At 42.7% G+C, this 17,649-nt stretch overlaps 1 protein-coding gene across 1 annotated transcript; it reads right to left on the bottom strand.

Annotated features, from left to right (window-relative positions):
* Positions 1 to 341: 341 nt before the first annotated feature.
* TMEM230 (transmembrane protein 230) lies at positions 342 to 17,510 on the bottom strand. The gene is made up of 4 exons (XM_010591541.3): positions 17,379 to 17,510; positions 15,011 to 15,131; positions 13,274 to 13,396; positions 342 to 4,992 (listed from the first exon to the last, which is right to left on the bottom strand). The coding sequence occupies exons 2-4, from the start codon at positions 15,107 to 15,109 to the stop codon at positions 4,852 to 4,854; spliced, it is 363 nt and encodes a 120-aa protein (XP_010589843.1). The 5' UTR covers positions 15,110 to 15,131; positions 17,379 to 17,510; the 3' UTR covers positions 342 to 4,851.
* Between the last annotated feature and the right edge of the window lie 139 nt (positions 17,511 to 17,649).

The raw sequence follows: 17,649 nt of genomic DNA, 5'->3' as shown, positions 1-17,649 counted from the left end.
GTTTTCTTTTTTTTTAAGATAATTTTATTTATCATTGTATTTTACATGAAGGTTTACAGAACTAGCTTCGAGTACACATTATTTTGTGACATTGGTTACCAACCCTACAGCATGTCAAGTCTCCCCTTCTTCACCTTGGGTTCCCAATTACCAGCTTTCCTGTCCCTTCCTACCTTCTTGTCCTTGCCCCTAGACTGGTGTGCCCATTTAGCCTTGTTTTACAGGCTTGTCTAATCTTTGACTGAAGGGTGAACCTCATGAATGACTTCATTACTGAGCTAAAAGTCTGTCCGGGGGTCACACTCTTGGGCTTTCTCCAGTCTCTGCCAAACTAGTAAGTCTTGTCTTTTTTTTTTTTTTTTTTTGAGTTAGGATTTTGTTCTACTTTTTTCTCAAGCTATGTTCAGGATGCTCTGTTGTGATCCCTGTCGAAGCAGTCAGTGGTGGTAGCCAGGCACCATCTAGTTGTGCTGGACTGTCTAGTGGAGGCCACAGTAGATGTGGTCCATCTCCTATTTTCTCAATGCTCACAACATGCATCTTCACAAAGACTTGCTGCCTAAGACCCTGGAGTTACGTGTTTTGGCCAGAAAATAATGGTGGAGCAAGGAGGGTATATACGTTCTGGGTGACCCCGGCCCCCCAGACACACCCATTGGTGTTGTCCTTTGGGCTCTATGAGGACATCCAGTCCCAAAGCACAGAAATGAGCCAGAAGCAGGTGTTGCAGACTAGCCTTCTCACTGAAGTGCCAACAACACCCCCAGGGGCCTTTTAAAATGCAAGTTCTGATTTAACAGGTCTGGGATGGGCCCCAGATTCTGCATTTCTTAACAAGCTCCCAGGTGCTGCTGCTGCTCCTCCACAAACCACACCTTGAGTAACCTGAGGGGAAGGGCAGAGGGAGAAGCAAACCTGGGGACCGTGGGGAGAAAGCTGGAAAAGTCTGATGATGTCCCAGCTGCACCACCTCTTCAGGGACTTCTGGGCCAGTGGCCTCTCTGGCCCACCTGATGGCTACAAGGGAGTGCTTTGGTCCTTCCTTCACCCCTTCCCTTCCCATCTGGTTTCAGAGAACTGGAGCACAGCCTCCCAGACCCAGCTGCTTAGAAGAATCGAATCGGGCCAGGGACAGGAGGCTGGCTCAGGATAGAGTCCCACCCATGAGGCAGCAGGTCCCTCAGGAGGGCCCCAGGGATAACAGATGGCTTCTCTCCCTGCCTCCCCTGCTTCACCCAGGAATCGCTTCCCTTAAGCCAATGGAGTGATCTTCACTTTCTCATACAACAGCCTCCATTCACTAGGTGCTATGTGCGCGCCTTTGTGCGAAACATTCTCCCCAATTGTATTTAATCCTACGAAGGATAAGGAAACTGAGGCTCCAAGTAATTTGCCCAATATCTTGTAGCCAATAAGCCTGTGCCCTTCCCTTCTCACCCCTGGCACTAAATCTTGACTAACCACACACCTGTGAGGTCAATCCTGGCAGTGAGCAGAAGCCTTTAGGATGGAAGCCAGGAGAGAAGCCTCACGATAGGAATTTAGATGACATATCAAGACAACTCAGGTGGCTTGATTTGGCACATGCCCTTTCAAAAAAGGTCACATCCCTCCACTTGGCTCCCTCACCACATACCAGTACCAGGTGCCCCCTGTGCCGGCTAGCAGGGATGATGGAAGACCCCAGAGAAGGAAGGGACTTGCAGGCGGCTGTCACCTGGGCTCACTGCCCCAAGCAGAGAGGATGCTAGGCGGAGGCGTGACTCACCAGGTAGCACCAACTCTGCTGAAGAGCAGCTGGCCTGCCAGGCAGCTGATGAAACACCACGTCTCACTGGGGGTGGAAAGGCACTCTGTTTTGTGGTTCTTCATTCAACAAATATCAAGTGGCCAAAAGCACTGTGGGAGACTTTGTGGGCTGGTGAGCCACTCTTGGCCCTTAATGAGGTACATTAAACACGCTGTGTAAAAAGCAACCAGGGTGGCAGGGCCTGTGGTGATCTGCAGACTCGTGCTCAGCTCAAGCTGGCCACTACCTTGATGCAGCTGGTTGTACCCTCTCAGTAACAAAGTCACAACTTCCCAAGAAAAACAAAAAATGAAGATCACATGATCCTTTTCATTTGTAAAAACAAAATGCAAGTCAACTTCTGTGACTACTTTGCAACTTCTGCGCCTTACCGACCAAGCCACATCTTTTCCTGTGTAGCGCCAGGACCTAGAAGCCCTGACATAAAGGAAATCGTCTGTATACATCTGGCCAGGGGAAGTGCATCCAAAGGAGGCCCACCAGTGTGGCAAGAGATCTGGAACCACCATCCCACAAACAGGTGAAGCACCTTGGGAGAATTTTTAGCTTTGGAAACTACTGAAGAAAATTCTTATAAAGCTATGGCACATGGTTTGGCTAACACTTAAGAAAAGGGGAGGGGACTGCTTTTAGGTAAAACATACATTTCATAATTGCCCATGCCCCCCCAACCCCATTATTTTTACTTGTCCAGATTCTACAGACCTTTGGCTTTCACACCTGGCAAGGGAAATCCAAGCTTTGCCCGAATTTGAATCCCAAATACTCCCCTTCTATTAGCTAAGAATCTTACCTAACTCAGGATTTTTCCAAGGATTAAATGAAATAGAATAGGTAATGAAAACACCTGGCATGCTGTCTTGGCCAAGGCTTCAGAAACGCTCACCATTATTATGGAGGTTTAGATCTTTTCTATAGCACCAGAGGATACAATTATGGTCAACACATAAAGGTTACAGGGAGTAAATTTTAATAAAAGATGGTTTCATAACAATCCCAACTGGAATGAGCACTGAATGTTCAAACAGAACAGCAAGGGCCATTTCTCAGGACCACCTGAGAAGGAATTCCTGCTCTAGGTAGAAGTTAGCTGGAATCTGACTCCTGTGGCCTCTTCTCTTAGGACCCTGTGATTGTGTACACAAAATGGAAAACTATAATGCACCAATCACAGGGTCCTAAAAGAATATAAATTATACTGTACACTAAAAAGAATGTGGCTGATGCCTGTGAGTGGACACGGAAAGATGTACAAAATAGAGCTAAGTGGGGAAAAAAAAAAATGATATATATGTTAACGTGCTTAGAGCATTTCTGGAAGGGTACACTGTACAAGAAACTTAATTGGACAACATTGGGGAATGGGGCTGGAGATGTTTTCACATTATAGCCTTCTGGTCTATTTTTCTTACCAGCAGCGTCATGACCATATAAAAAGGACCAAATAATCTGGTTTGACCAAAACCTTCCAGTCTGAGCTTTGCAAACAATGCCCAAAATTAAGTTTTATACATCTCCTCACACCTTCACTGTCATGGCCCAAGGGCTTTAGAAGACTGGACTCCCATTACCCAATGTGCCCAAGCTTGGAAGCTACCTCAGGTCACCCTTTCCTTGTCCCTCATTTCTTGAGTCCTCTTCTTGTCTCCATGTACACTCACTCCCTTGGTGATCTCATCCAGTCCCATGGCTTTTAGGTACTGTCCAAACAGGGACTCCCAAGTTTCTGTCTCCAGCCCAGACTCCTTCCTGAACTCCAGATGCGTACATCGGAGCTGCTACTCGACAGCTCCACCTGGTTGTCAAATAGGCACCTTAAATTTAAGACGTCCAAAATTGGACTCATCTTCCCCCCGATACTTGCTCTCCCCACAGACCTCTAAGTCTCAGTTACTCGCACTGCCCAGTCTTCTACTTGTCCAGGCTGAAAACCCTGGAGTAAAGGAATGACTGAGATGCAGTCTGACCGACGGTGCCAGTTACCTAAGAGCCACAGGGGTCTTGAGTACTGGAATCAGAGATACCACAGCATCATTCTGAGCTTTTCTGAAACATGTTTAAAGTCAACTCATTTTAAGACTGGGCTTTGGATTCTGACATTTTAATTGTTTGGAATATGTCACTTTTGCAAGCTAGGAAACAGAATCGAACTAAACTGTTTAGTTCTCTAGTGATCCAGGCCATCTTTGGAGGTTCAGTAAAACGATGTAATACAAGGTGCTAATGACGAGACTGCACAAATCTAGATAATTACCACTTATTTACATTTTCCATTAGGGAACAGCCAAGAATCCAGTCCTTACAGGCATGATATAAGGAACCCCTTGATCTGCGAAGGACAGAACAATCCCAGTTACATGCCGGCCAACCTTTCAGTGAACTAGATTAGAACTGACCAAAGACTGGTGAATGAAGAAAATTTTTACGTTTTGAAAACCTGCTCTGAGGTTTCAGAAAGTTCTGGGTGCCGTCATAGGCAAGTAAAAAAATATTACAGATGTGGTCACGCTGATACCTGATTTTTACCAATCACTGGGTTCCGCCAGAAGGCAAAGTCAGAGATTAAGTGTAGGGGATAAGATACTTAGATATCTATTTTCGAAATAAATTAGTTTAAAAAAAAAAAAAAAAGAATAAGACATACTGCATTTTTCCATTTGCCACAAGAACAAATTAGCAATGAAGCCTGTTTAAAAGAGATGTTCAACTCTAAAAAGTGTGGTGGTGCAACACTTCCCACTACAGAGGAACTTCCTGTTTCCCCGTGCAATCAGCATCGCTATTCTTCTATGATACGGCCTCGTGGAAAAACTCATCACAAGTTTTCGCCAGGCCCAGGAGATGAAAAACAAAGCATGTCCTAATTAGCTACTTGTAAGCTCAGTTAACATCTTTGGGATAGACCCACAAAATCTGGCCACAGTTTTGTTAAACATCTGCAAACTACAGAATTCCTTGGCCCTTAGCTATAGCTCCTGCCCAGTGTCTTAAACAGGGGTCTGTGCCATCGATGACTCTTCTTCTCTGCCATGAGGTGGGTGCTAGTCATCAAAGTCTGGGATGTCATCATAGGAGTATCCCCGGTAGCCTTTGGACGCATAGTAGGCGATGCGCAGGTGGTAGAATCCTGGCAGAAACACCAGGATGCCAATGATCAAGACGGGAACAGCTCGGTCTGCCCCCTGGTGGCAAAAGGAGGCAAACACATTAGTTCCATTAAAAAAAAAAAACAAAACAAACCCAGCTGCCAGTGTAGTGGGCTGACTGAGGGTGACTCCATGTGCACCAGAGCAAAACTGTGCTCCCTAAGTTTTCAAAGGCTGATTTTTGGAAGCAGATCACCAGGCCTTTCTTCCAGTGTACCTCTGGATGGATCTGAATCTCCAACCTTTCGGTTGGGCACATTAACCCTCTGCATCATCCAGGGGACTCCATACACGCTTTAAATTTTAAAACAAAGCCACAGGCCCAATCAGTTGATCAGTACCTTATGCTTTTCAAAGCATTTTTCTTTGGGCAGTACACTTCCAAGGGAGAAGGTTTACAGCTTTTCCCCCTCCTGATTATAACTGTAGAAACATAGCAAAGCACTAAAAATTGTAAGGAAGAAAAACCATCCATTCTAGTCAGCTTATTTCTTTCTGCTCCTTCCTCTTGAGTTTTTTATTTGTGAACGCACCGAACTCTGTATCCTGTTTGTTTTTTTTTTTTTTGCCTCTTAGTAAAACAAGCAACTGAGTGATATTATTAAAAGCTGTTCACATATTTCAACCATAACGAATGTTGTCAAAAATTTTACTTACCTACCCTTCCTCCCCACTGCTAGGCACTTTAGTTGTTTCCTACTCTTTTCTTAGTGTGGATTCAAATAAACATTCACAGGTCAGGGGGAGGAACCATGTTCAGGCTCTTTATCAACAGGGCTTCAAATTTTGTGGGAGTTCTTTGAGGACAGGGACTTGGTTCATCCCTCTATCTTCAGCTGTGCCCAGCATGTAATAAATGTTCAAAAACACATGCTAAATAGATTCAGCGTCATAAAATTGTTCTGTCTGCTTCGTTTTTCCTTAGGTGCAGTTTTAAATGTCTGCACAGTTTATTTTATCCCCCCACTGTTTTTAAGCTTAGGAAGACTTCCCTCATCTAAAGATCTAAGCCCCGTATAAAAATCTCCTTTTAACAGGGATATTTAGGCAATATAGACTGATCAGGTTATTGACACAGTTTTGAATGCCTCACCCACCAACAGAAATAAACAGTATTTGCCTGACACAGTTCCTGTGAAAAGTAAATGAAGTAAAATCCAAACAAGTCGCCCAACCTGGCACAAAAGGACTCAGTAAATGTAACGTTAAGGCGGATGGTAGAGAATATGCAGATCCCACTCTCTATTCATTTTAGCTCAGGCCAAAGATAGGACAATCTGAGCATTAAAAAGAATGAAGACGGCAGCCGTCACAATTGAGTATTTGGTACCATTTCTGTTAACTTATTTTACATTTTCTGTTTTTCTGCTTCTTTTAACTTTTGTAGTGACTTTGGCTGTACATCCCTAATGACATATATCCTAAGGATAAAAAGAATTACAAAGAAAGCTTATACTTAGCTGTAATACCATTATTATATTTTGAAGCTATTTGTGTAATATAGTATGAGGCAAGTAATTACTCAGTATTATTAGTAGAGATATACACATACAAAATTAAAGAAATTAAGTTCAAATCCTATAACCCTGAACTTGTACTACAAATAGCAACATGAGATCATTTTTCCCATTTTCTAAAAGATAATCTATTTCCTGATTCTGTCACTGAAAAGGCCCAGGAATAATTACAACCCAATAGCAATGAGCACCATCAATGCCCAGACTGTGATCTTTAATTCTCACTAAAGAAACCAGGGCTCCAAGAGACAGAAAGGGCCACATGAACCAGAGACTACATCAGCCTGAGACCAGAAGAACTAGATGGTACCTGGCTACAACCAGTGACTGCCCTGACAGGGAACACAACAGAGAACCCCTGAGGGAGCAGGAGAGCAGCGGGACGCAGATCCCAAATTCTCGTAAAAAGACCAGACTTAATGGTCTGACTGAGACTAGAAGGACCCTGGTGGCCATGGCCCCCAGACCTTCTGTTGCCCCAGGACAGGAACCATTCCCGAAGCCAACTCTTCAGATAGGGATTAGACTGGACAATGGGTTGGAGAGGGATGCTGGTAAGGAGTGAGCTTCTTGGATCAGGTGGACACTTGAGACTATGTTGGCATCTCATGCCTGGAGGGGAGATGAGAGGGTAGAGGGGGTTAGAAGCTAGCGAAATGGACATGAAAAGAGAGAGTGGAGGGAGGGAACGGGTTGTCTCATTAGGGGGAGGGCAACTGGGAGTATGCAGCAAGGTGTATATAAGTTTTTGTGTGAGAGGCTGACTTGATTTGTAAACTTTCACTTAAAGCACAATAAAAATTAAAAAAGAATAAGAAAAGAAACCAGGGCTTCTTGAAGAACTGGCTGTTTACAGGTAGGGGGCAGGAAATGCATCAGATGGGCCTGGAATAACTCCCTGCACAAGAAAACAAGGAATCTATTAAAGGCTACTAAGATCAGGTGTAAAAGACGCTGGAGTAATTTGGTGGGGCTCCTACTGACAAGATATGGGATAATTTATATGTGAAAAAGAATAAAGACTGCCAACAGCCTGCAACACAAATATGTACATATGATGTGTTCACAGTACCAACAATTCTTTGGTCACCTCTGGAGGTTGCTAGGTGTAGTTTTATAAAAATTGATAAAAGAGAAATAAACAAGCATCTTTCCTACCTACACTATATATATTATTTCAGGGCAATCAAACGGCAGATTTGAAAAATTTCTTCTTTGTAGAATTTCAGCTAATAAACACAGAGAGGAATGATAGAACTGAATTCATTAGGGAAAAGGTAATGGGGAAGCTTATAATATGCACGTGTATTAAGCTGGTGACACCTGGACCCAGCGATCGATCTTAGTATTACTAAAAACTAGGACATTCATTACACATGCCTCCTAGTGTGATGGGACCCTGAGTAGTGCAAACAGTTAATGAGCTCAGCTGCGAAACCGAAAGGCTGGAGCTTCAAGTCCACCTGCGGTGCCTTAGAAGAAAGGCCTGGCAATCTACTTTGGATCAGTCAGTCACTGAAAACCCTAGGGAACATAGCTCTACTCTAATGCGCAAGGGGTCACCATGAGTCAACAGACTTGAAGGCAACTGGTTTAATGTGACAGGACAGCAATGGTTCTCAGAACGTGGCCCTTGGACCATCAGCATTGCCTGGGAACTTGTTAGAAATGCAAATCATCAAGCCCCCCCCCTGCAGATCTACTGAATGGGACTCTCTGGGGGTGGGGGCAAGGCAACTTGTGGCTTAACAAGTCCCAAAGGTGATGCTAATTAGCATTGAAGTTTGAGAACCAACGTGCTATAAGAAATATATAGCACCTCTTATGAAATATTCTACCTAAAATGAAACGGAACTAAATGTGAATGTAAACAAGCCCCTAAATCTAACAAACTATTTGTAAGAAATATGAGGAATAGAGGAACAATAAAGTAAATGATATGAAGAAAACAGTGGCTCTAGGGTTACACAGAAACTAGCAGAGACACATACTGAAGACCCATGCCAGAATTTGCCAGAAGCCAGCATAACCCTGATACCAAAACTAGGTAAAAACATCACAAAAAAAGAAAATTACAGACGAATATCCTTCATGAACACAGACACAAAAATCCGCAACAAAATTATAGCCAATAGAATTCAACAACACATCAAAAAAATAATTCACTGTGACCAAGTGGGATGGTATGCAGGGATGGTTCAACATTAGAAAAATAATTAATGTAATCCATCGTATAAATAAAAGAACCACATGACCTTATCAATGGATGCAGAAAACACACATGACAAAGTCCAACACCCACTCATGATAAAAGCTCTCAGCAAAATAAGAATAGAAGGGAAACTCCTCAACATAAGAAAGGGCATTTATACAAAGCCAACAGCCAACATCACTCTAAATGGAAAGAGCCTATTTCCTATTTTTCTGTTTCTTTTAACTTTTGTAGTGACTTTGGCTGTACATCCCTAATGACATACCCTAAGGATAAAAAGAATTACAAAGAAAGCTTATACTTAGCCATAATGCTGCCATTACATTTTGAGAACAGGAACCAGAAAAGAATGCCCTTTATCACATTGTGCTGGAGGTCCTAGCCAGAGCAATTAGGCTAGATAAAGAAACAAAAGGCATCGAAATTGGTAAAGAAGAAGCAAAAGTATCTATATTTGCAGCTAATATGATCTTATACAGAGAAAACCCCAAAGAATCCATGAGAAAACTACTGGAACTAATAGAAGAGATCAGCAGAGTATCAGGATACAAGGTAAACACACAAAAATCAGTTGCATTCCTCTACACAAACAAAGAGAACTTCCAAGAGGAAATCACTGAATCAATACCATTTACAGTAGCCCCCAAGAAGATAAAATACTTAGGAATAAATCTAACCAGAGATGTAAAAGACCCATACAAAGAAAACTACAAGACACTGCTGCAAGAAACAAAGAGACCCACATAAGTGGAAAAACACACCTTGCTCGTGGGTGGGAAGACTCAGCATCGTGAAAATGTCAGTTCTACACAAAGTGATCTACACGTACAATGCAATTCTGATCCAAATTCCACACGCATTTTTTAATGAGATGGAGAAACAAATCACCAACTTCACATGGAAAGGGAAGAGGCCCTGGATAAGTAAAGCATTAGTGAAGAAGAACAACAAAGTGGGTCGCCTCACACTACCGGATTTTAGAACCTATTATACTGCCATGGTGGTCAAAACCGCCTGGTACTGGTACAACAGATTCATAGACCAATGGAACAGAATTGAGAATCGAGACGTAAATTCATCCACCTATGACCAGCTGATATTTGACAAAGACCCAAGGTCTGTTCATTAGGGAAAAGACGGTCTCTTTAACAAATGGTGCTGGCATAACTGGATATCCATTTGCAAAAAAAAAAAAAAAAACCAAAGATGACACATACCTCACACCATGCACAAAAAGTAACTCAAAATGGATCAAAGACCTAAATAGAAAATCTAAAACGATAAAGACCATGGGAGAGAAAAATAGGGACAACACTAGGAGCCCTAATACATGGCATAAACAGGATACAAAACACTATTAACAACACACAAACTAGGTAACTGGGAGCACCTAAAACACAAACACTTATGCTCGTCCAAAGACCTCACCAAAGGAGTAAAAAGACAACCTACAGACTGGGAAAAAAATTTTGGCCAGACAAATCCAATCAGGGTCTAATTTCTAAAATCTACAAGATACCGCAAAACCTCAACAATGAAAACACAAATAACCTATTTAGAAAAATGGGCAAAGGACATGAACAGGCACTTCACCAGAGAAGACATTCAGGTGGCTAACAGATACATGGGGAAATGCTCACAATCATTAGCCATTAAAAAACCCAGTACCCAGTGCCGTCGAGTCGATTCTGACTCATTAGCCATTAGAGAAATGCAAATCAAAACTACAATGAGATACCAACTCACACCACCAAGGCTGGCATTAATCCAAAAAACACAAAATAATAAATGTTTGGAGAGACTAGAACACTTATACACTGCTGGTGGGAATGTAAAATGGTACAACCACTTCAGAAGTTGATTTGGCGCTTCCTTATAAAGCTAGAAATAGACGTACCATTCAATTCAGCAATTCCACTCCTTGGAATATATCCTAGAGAAATAAGAGCCTTTACACGAACAGATATATGCACACCCATGTTCACTGCAGCACTGTTCACGATAGGAAAACGATGGAAACAAACTAGGTGCCCATCAGTGGACAATGGATAAACAAATTGTGGTATATTCACACAATGGAATACTACGCAACCATAAAAAATGATGAATCCATGAAGCATCTTATAACATCGATGTATCTGGAATGCATTATACTGAGTAAAATTATTCAGTCACAAAAGGACAAATATTGTATGAGACCACTATTTTAAGAACTCAAGAAAAGGTTTAAACACAGAAGAAAACATTCTTTGATGGTTACAAGGGTGGGGAGGGAAGGAGAGGGGTATTTATTAACCAGATAAAACCAAACCCAGTGCCCTAGAGTCGATTCTGACTCACAGCGACCCTACAGGACAGAGTAGAACTGCCCCATAGTCTCCAAGGAGTGCCTGGCGAATTCGAACTGCCGACCCTTTGGTTAGCAGCTGTAGCACTTAACCACTATGCCACCAGGGTTTCCATTAACTAGACAGTAGACAAGCAATTATCTTAGATGAAGGGAAGGACAACACATACTACAGGGGAAGTCAGAGCAATTGGACCAAACCAAAAGCTAAAGTTTCCTGAATAAAATGAAACACTTTAAAGGACAGAGTAGCAGGGGCACGGGTCTGGGGACCATGGTTTCAGGGGACATCTAGGTCAACTGGCATAACGAAGTTTATTAAGAAAACGTTCTGCATCTCACTTTGGTGAGTGGTGCCTGGGATCTTAAAAGCCGGTAAACAGCCATCTAAGATGGATCAATTGGTTCCAACCCACCTGGAACAAAGGAGAATGAAGAACACCAAAGACAAAAGGAAAATATTAGCCCAAGAGACAGAAAGCACCACAATAAACCAGAGACTGCATCAGCCTGAGACTGGAAGAACTAGATGGTGCCCAGCTACCACCAATGACCGCCCTGACAGAGAACACAACAGAGATTCCTGGATGGAGGAGAATAGTGGGGTGCAGAACTCAAATTCTAGTAAAAGACCAGACTTAACAGGCTGAGACTGGAGGGACTCCGGAAGACATGGACTCCGGACTCTCTGTTAGCCCAAAACTAAAACCATTCCCAAAGCCAACTCTTCAGACAAAGATTAGACTGGACTATAAAACTTAAAAGGATACTCGTGAATAGTGTGTTTCTTAGTTCAAATAGACACATGAGACTAAATGCGCAGCTCCTGTCCCAAGGTGAGATGAGAAGGCAGAAAGGGACAGGAGATCGTTGAATGGACACAGGAAATCTGGGGTGGAAAGGAGAAGTGTGCGGTCACATTACAGGGACAGCAGCTAGGGTCACATGATGATGTGTGTATATATCTTTGTATGAGAAACTAACTTGAACTGTAAACTTTCACTTAAAGCACATACACAAAAGTTAAAAAAAAAATTTTATCAGAAAAATGGATATATTTGGTATTTGCTCTAATTTACAGAAAAAAAAAGTAGGGGAGACAGACAAAACAAGATTGGCAAAAAGTTGATAACTGCCGATGCTGGGTGGTGGATCCATGGGGGCTCACTATGGCACTTGCTCTATTTTTGGCATGTTTGAAATTTCTGCCACAGAAAGTGAAAGAGAGATCCAGTAGCGATTTTAATTTCTTAAACACCTCCATCCTTATTTATAGTCTTTTATAAACCACATAAGGTGAACTGGTATTTGTTTCATGTATATTTCACCTCCACTTTCTATTTTTATATCATTAATAGACTCCTTACTACACTCTGGGGGTTAACATACTGCATGCTGCAAGTGAACTTAGCTGAACACACAGTCCTGAAGTTACCTGCTCAAATTTAGCTTGCACCAGGGAAGCCTCGGGTGGCGGTATCATAGTTTTCACCAGCTAAGAATCTACAGCAAATAGAAACCCTTCTTAAAAGCCACACATAGCCACTTTATCTATGAACTACTCTCAATTCCAATGGTAACACCCAGTTTCAGATTTAGCTGTGATCCTTCTGGAGTCACGTGACTATCATCCTCTGGCCTGGTCTATGTTGAAGAACCAATGTGAATTATGGTCAAAATCAGCTCAGAGCCACTTAGACTCTGTGCATATAGACAGCCCAAAGAACCACCAAACATCACATTATGTTTCTAAGGTCTATTGATGTTGAACAGGAACTCCAACTAATCCCAAAGAAGGGTCTGATTCCTGAACCAAAAGTCCTGGCCTCGATCAGTGGCCTTAGACTTTTACCAGGCTTACTGCTTCTCCCCTAACACTGACCAGGATGTCTGTGACATCACAAAGCTACAATGACAACATGCTACTCCAGCTATAGCCCTTTCCCAGTCGGGAGTCCTGGACGCAAGGCTCAGCTCTGCTGTTCCAAACTATGACAGTGGGCAAGCTGCCTAACATCTCAGAGGCTGAGTTTGCCCACCTGCTACCACCTACCACAGAGGAACTCCAGAAGAAGTCTGTTGTTGCTCCAAAGGAAGAAACACGTTTTGCTATCAGAGAACAAAATCTAACAGAGAGTCCTCTCTTCTTTCTGCTGAAATCTGCTGTACCAGTTTTGGAAATAAAAACAATAGAGCCCGACTCACATTTGAAGACTTCCCAGGACAAGCCCACAAACTTACCCCTTTGCTGATGTAGCCCGCCAGCAGGAGGGAGCCTATGATAATGAGAAAGGCGCCAATCAAAAACAGCACAGTGGCAAGTGCAATGGCCTTATAAGGGATCTTAGGAGGGCTTTTCTTAAACTGGAAAAGAAACAGGGGAACAAAAAAAAAAAAAAAATGATGTTATAAAAATACTAGGGCTCAGGCACTTAGAGCAGGGAGGATACTAAGAGCCAAACTAGATGCTTCATGTCTTGAAGCATGTCCTACCACCCAGTTGCAGCTCTGAGAGAGAAAGGAAAGGGACGGACAGGAGGTGAAGCTCCAGTTATTGCTCTGGCAGTCACTCAAAGGAGTCCCAGTGGAATGGCATCCTTTTTGGTTCTAATCTCATTCCATACACCATTCATTGTACCATAAGGAACTATTTTCTTACAAACACAGAATCCACTTTATGGTCACTCATTCATTATTGTTGCTGTTAGGTGTCGTGGAATCAACTTTCAATTCATAGCAAACCATGTGACAGAGTAGAGCTGCCCTGGAGGATTTTCTTGGCAGTTATCTTTCGGGGGGAAGCCCTGGTGGCATAGTGGTTAAGTGCTACAGCTGCTAACCGGGAGGTAAGCAGTTCAAATCCGCCAGACGCTCCTTGGAAACTCTATGGGGCAGTTCTACTCTGTCCTATAGAGTCGCTATGAGTCGGAATCAACTCGAAGGCAGTGAGTTTTTTGGTTTTAATCTTTCGGGGAGCACACAGTCAGGTCTTTCTTGCACAGTGCCTCCCATGAGCCTGGCACTGTATTAATCTATGGAGATTAAAGAGTGAGCACCATGCTGTGGAGAAGGAAAGTGATTTCTGGCGCTCAAAGTTAACTCTGCAAATAGTCCAGGGTTTTAGAAACATATTCAACTTTTTCTAAAGTATTAGTTACCTGCCCCAAAGAACAAGTTATCTTATGGGCAAGATCTAGAAACAAACTTTAAGGTTTTCGCTCCTGGTTGTACCTGATCCAACTGGTTTGAAGTCTCCCAGATCTACTTTTTAAAAAATCTCTTCTTTTAGTGCAGGTCCAGAGTACAAAAAATAATTAACCCATTTCTGTTAAAAGGATAAGTTCCTGCTACTTCCTACTTGGCCTTATGTCCACCTAGGATATTCTATTCTAAGAGGAAGTGAACAAAAGGAGATGCTACACTATTTCCTATTTCATAAACAATGATCAGGATAGAATACAAGTTTAATAAATATTCTCTGCTTTACTTCCTGTTTGCCACAAAAGATACCTTTAATAAACTGGATCTCATGACATCAGGGAAGAAGGAAGTTGCCCACCATCTGCTGCCTTCAGTAGCTAGTTTCTCCCTTAAAAAACGAACTGGCTTTGACTGAAGTGTACAAAAACTGGTAACAGTCTTTAAAAAAATCTACTTAACAAATACAATCTGATCGTTTTCCAAATAAACTAAAAAAAAAAAAAAAAAACCTTGCAATTAATGAGCTTTGACAGACTATAATTCTATGAGAGATAACTACAAAGTCTTAGAAATGGACAATGTTTACATTGGTTTGAAACTACCCTGCCAAGATGTTTCCTTCTGCAGGCTATGGCTGAAAGGGTCTTAGGTGAGTTTCCTTCCTGTCACTCCCTATAACCCCCAGGGACAGCTAGCAAAACCTCCACATGGAAGACCTTCTTACCAACTCGGTAGAAACATAGCCAGCTAGTCTTGCCAGCTCCCTTCTGCATTTACCTGAAGGTCAATGTAGCCATCATCTGTGCTAGCAAGCCTTGAGTATTTCACTTTACTACTGGGGATCCCAGTAGCCAGATTGGTACGAGACGACATCATAACACGCTGACACGGCTACAGCCTGAAAACAAAGAAAATCTTACTGTCGAAGGTGGGAATGAGTTCAGTACTCTCCAATGCTGCATACTGGAGTTCTGGGTAGGAATGTCATACTTACAACTGGCAATTTAGGCTCCACTGCTTAGAACCAGAGGTCTCTTCGTCAAAGTGAAAAAGACATTCACATATATATCTTGCAAAAACATTCCCTGCTTCCTAATTTTTCCAAAGTCACAAAGAGAATAGGTGGAAGAACGGTGACTCAAATCCAGGGGCCGTGTGACACCACAGTCCACACTTCCTACCACTCTGCTACAGTACTGGTTGCCCCCTCCCCCTGCTAAAGGTAAAAAGCAAAAGTAGCCCATGCTCATGAGATTCTTGTTTGCCAGGGAGGAAGGAGAGAAGGTGGGGATCATTTTGCCTCCTTTCCCTGATGGATATCATTTTTTTTTAATGCAAATGATCTGGAAAGCTTCCTGTTGTAAATGTGGAAAAGCTACTATACCAATCGGTATCAATACTCCCCAAGCAATGAAACTAGTGGTTTCATTTCCCAGCTTACATCATCCGTACCTGCATAAGGAAATGGAATAAAAGTCTGATTTGTTGTTCAAAATAAAGCAGACTTTAGTGATGAAACCATGGCTACTTTGTCACTGTTCAGGAGGTAACAGATATGATGAAAGACAATGACATTTAAATTAAAAATAGATGTAACTTGTATACTTTTGCTTCCTCCATAAGCAAAGTTATGCAAACAAAAAGTCAATCTATTCTGAACACAAAGCTATTTGAATTCTAAATGTAAAACGTATCTTTTAGAAAAAGAAAATTAAGTGCAGATAGTCCCCAATTTACCACATATTCTAGTTAGCACAAAGAACATTTACCACCGTCTTCTTTTTTTTTTTTTCTGTACACCTTGTATAGGGTCGCGTGAGTCGAAATCGACTCAACGGCAACGGGTTTTTGGTTTTGTTAGTAATGTAACTACATATAATGGCACAGCATATAACTGGCTGACGTCAACGTATCGATAAGTTTATACGTACTGTTTTCAAACCCCAAAGACAAAAATAAAGGTCAGATTTATAAAGATACTGATAAGACAATACTAGTAATAACTAAAAAAAAAAAAAAAAAGTTATTCGACTTACATCAGTATTTCAATAACACCAAACCAAACCCATTGCCGTCAAGTCGATTCCAACTCATAGCAACCCTACAGGACAGAGCAGAACTACCCCATAGCGTTTCCAAGGAGTGCCTGGTGGATTCCAACTGCAGACGTTTTGGTTAAGAGGCGTAGCACTTAACCACTATGCAACCAAGGTTTCCGTAAACGCAACATAAAGAAGAAAAAACTATGTTAAGACTGGATTTTCTGTAATCATAATGGCAGTTAGTACTCATCTAGTGTTAGGTGCCCGGGCACTGTTATATGTACTTAATTGGCAACATTAAAGCGCTTTCAACCAACCTAAAATAACTGGCATTAGGAGGGAATCGGTGCTAAATGCTCACGTTCTTTTCTGGTTATTAAATAAAGAAACCGAGTATTGAAAAAATACTAATAATGCTAATTTATATGCTTTTCTAGGAGAGCTGGATGAAACTGCGTCAAATACTAGGTTCTTGAAAGTGTCGCCATCCCGATTACACAATCAACTGACTTCCACAAAACTTAAAAAGTTCAAACTCCCAATAAGTGGGGTTTTTTGAGAACATTTAATCACATCTGATCTGTATAATTTTTTTTTAATTTCGCAATCTCCATTAATTATTCATACACCTGCATCAAAACAAAACAAAACAAAAAAGGTGGAGGGGGTAGAGGAAGGCGAATGCTTAGGAGTAAAACTCCTAAAAGAGGAAAAAGGGAAAAACGTAAATACAGTATTCTCAAAGTACCAGTCCAAGTTCCCAAAAGGCTTTTTATTAACTTCATCGCAACTCCCAAATTCCCTCAGCATCCAAAGGTTCAAGATTTTTAAAACGTAACGCGCTCAGCAGTGCCTGACACTATGCGCCTCTACAAACACTACTTTGCTGCCCGTCTCCAGACCTTGCCAGGAAGAGAAATGAGAATTCACGCGAATTCAGACATTAACAAAACCGATTCCCGGAAAAAATCCAACCGTGTCCCGGGCGGCAGAACGCCCCACACGGAAGCCCCGGGGCTGGATCCTGCGGGGAGCGCAGACCCGGCCGTGACGGAGCCCGGGGAGGACGGTCCTGTTCCCGGCCCGCGGCACGCACGCCTTACCGGAGCGCCGCGCCAGGCCGGCCGCGCGCGGAGAACTTGTCCACGGTTGGCTGCTGCTCCGCCCGAGACCGCATGGCACGCGCGCCCTAACTGCCACCCTTCTCCCCCGCCCCGGCCCGGACCAGGGAGGCGCCGGAAGTGGCGTGTCGGAGGGCGGCGCTCCGGAAGTGATGTCACCTGGGCGACGTTCTCGCACCCTGCTGCCGGGCGCACATCCGGGTTCAGACCGCAGCCTAGTGCGGAAGGTCTGCGGGGGTCTTTAGGCCTCTCG

Source organism: Loxodonta africana, chromosome 24 (assembly GCF_030014295.1).
Source record: "Loxodonta africana isolate mLoxAfr1 chromosome 24, mLoxAfr1.hap2, whole genome shotgun sequence".
NCBI classification, from domain to species: domain Eukaryota; kingdom Metazoa; phylum Chordata; class Mammalia; order Proboscidea; family Elephantidae; genus Loxodonta; species Loxodonta africana.
This window is presented reverse-complemented; position numbering and strand designations above follow the sequence as displayed.

Excerpts from the sequence above, each read along its gene's own strand:
- TMEM230 (XM_010591541.3), bottom strand. The coding sequence starts at position 15,109 with ATGATGTCGTCTCGTACCAATCTGGCTACTGGGATCCCCAGTAGTAAA. Across the intron at positions 13,397-15,010 it reads ATGGCTACATTGACCTTCAG|TTTAAGAAAAGCCCTCCTAA; the intron begins GTAAATGCAGAA and ends TTTCTTTTCCAG. Across the intron at positions 4,993-13,273 it reads CGGGCTACATCAGCAAAGGG|GGGGCAGACCGAGCTGTTCC; the intron begins GTAAGTTTGTGG and ends TTTTGCCACCAG.